The 1,389-nt window shown below is 36.5% G+C and overlaps 1 protein-coding gene across 1 annotated transcript; it reads right to left on the bottom strand.

Annotated features, from left to right (window-relative positions):
- Window positions 1-475: 475 nt before the first annotated feature.
- On the bottom strand, window positions 476-1,264 carry LOC111394034 (ethylene-responsive transcription factor RAP2-11). The gene has a single exon (XM_023019822.1). The coding sequence runs from the start codon at window positions 1,104-1,106 to the stop codon at window positions 498-500; it is 609 nt and encodes a 202-aa protein (XP_022875590.1). The 5' UTR covers window positions 1,107-1,264; the 3' UTR covers window positions 476-497.
- Window positions 1,265-1,389: the final 125 nt, after the last annotated feature.

The raw sequence follows: 1,389 nt of genomic DNA on the forward strand, positions 1-1,389 counted from the left end.
TTCTACTCGAGATTGTTAGCTTATCGTCATCTTTCTAAAATTTGAGATATCTTAACAACTTTTTCATATATAATCCCAAAATTTACTGAAGAATTGACACTTAGTTCTCAAAACATGATTAGTAATAAAAATTTATTGTCATCGTTGTTATTTTTCGGTCCAAAAGATTCGTTTATTTCATCGAATGCCCCAGATTCTTGAGTCACTCTCATCATTGACATAACAAAACATGTGCTATCAAACAAGCATCAATCGTTCACCTTTTAGAAACTGTTTTTAGGTGCAAAGAAGGAGTTTCACATTCAAATGGCAACCCATATATTGAAGACATTTAGAAAAATCAAGCTTTTTCAGTGTTACAAAATATTCTTGATACTTCAATGTAGAAACTGAAAACACGGTGGATGTTCCACGGTCCTATAACTTTTTCGGAGAATCTAAAATTCTGCTACAAACTGTCGAAAATATTATCAGATCACAAGTTAAATCTCAAAACATTAATCTAGGTAGTACGGTTGGCAGAGCATGGAAATATCCCACAAAGGATCATTTGTATCATGGATGTTATCCCAGTATTCACTTATTCCATTCATTGCATAAAGTGAAGCTGAAATCTTTCTTTCGACCTTCATACCTTCAAAATCAGGAAATTGCTCATCATTCACCGTCTCACCAACTCTTTTTTGTGCATCAAAACCATCTTGTCGAAATGGATTAATCTTATCAAAATCCATCAAAAAAGGATCAGAAGAAGTGGGGAAACAGCACAAATCCGGCTTATACGCATCCTCAAAAATGACTGGATTGGCCACACAAACTGTTTGAGAATCAGTACTATATTGACTAGAAATAGTTTTTGGACAGGTTTCAACATTAATATTTTTTCTGGTAGTACTATTTGTGGAAGCAAGAATAGGAGGTTTGGTTTTAGTTTTATTTTGGCCTCTCTTTTGATTAAGAAGGTTTCGGATTTTCAAAGAGAGGGCTGGATTGGAAGGGGCGTTATTCAAGAAATTGGTTCGCGTATTTGTACCGCGAAGAAGGCAAGCAGCTTCATCATAAGCCTGAGCAGCCTCTTCAGCAGTGTCGAATGTCCCAAGCCACATTCTGATGTTCTGAGTTGTGTTCTTGATTTCCGCGACCCATTTGCCCGAAGGCCTTTGCCTTACCCCGACAAACTTGTTCTTGTTAGAACCCCCATTTCTTGATCTGTAGGAACTGGTAGTGCTATTGGCACCTCGAAGTTCCGTAGTACTATGTAGTATTGACAGAGAGAAACAGTTTCTATGATGGATGATAATGCAGTATGTCTGGTTTTAAACTGAATTTGTTCATTGTTAATGTTTTGACTGATTTTTCAATGTAGGAGTGGATGGGTTCATTAGTCAT

This window comes from Olea europaea, chromosome 4 (assembly GCF_002742605.1).
Source record: "Olea europaea var. sylvestris chromosome 4, O_europaea_v1, whole genome shotgun sequence".
Taxonomy (NCBI): Eukaryota; Viridiplantae; Streptophyta; class Magnoliopsida; order Lamiales; family Oleaceae; genus Olea; species Olea europaea.

Bases quoted from the DNA above. Each gene is read 5' to 3' on its own strand.
- LOC111394034 (XM_023019822.1), bottom strand. From the start codon at position 1,106: ATGTGGCTTGGGACATTCGACACTGCTGAAGAGGCTGCTCAGGCTTAT.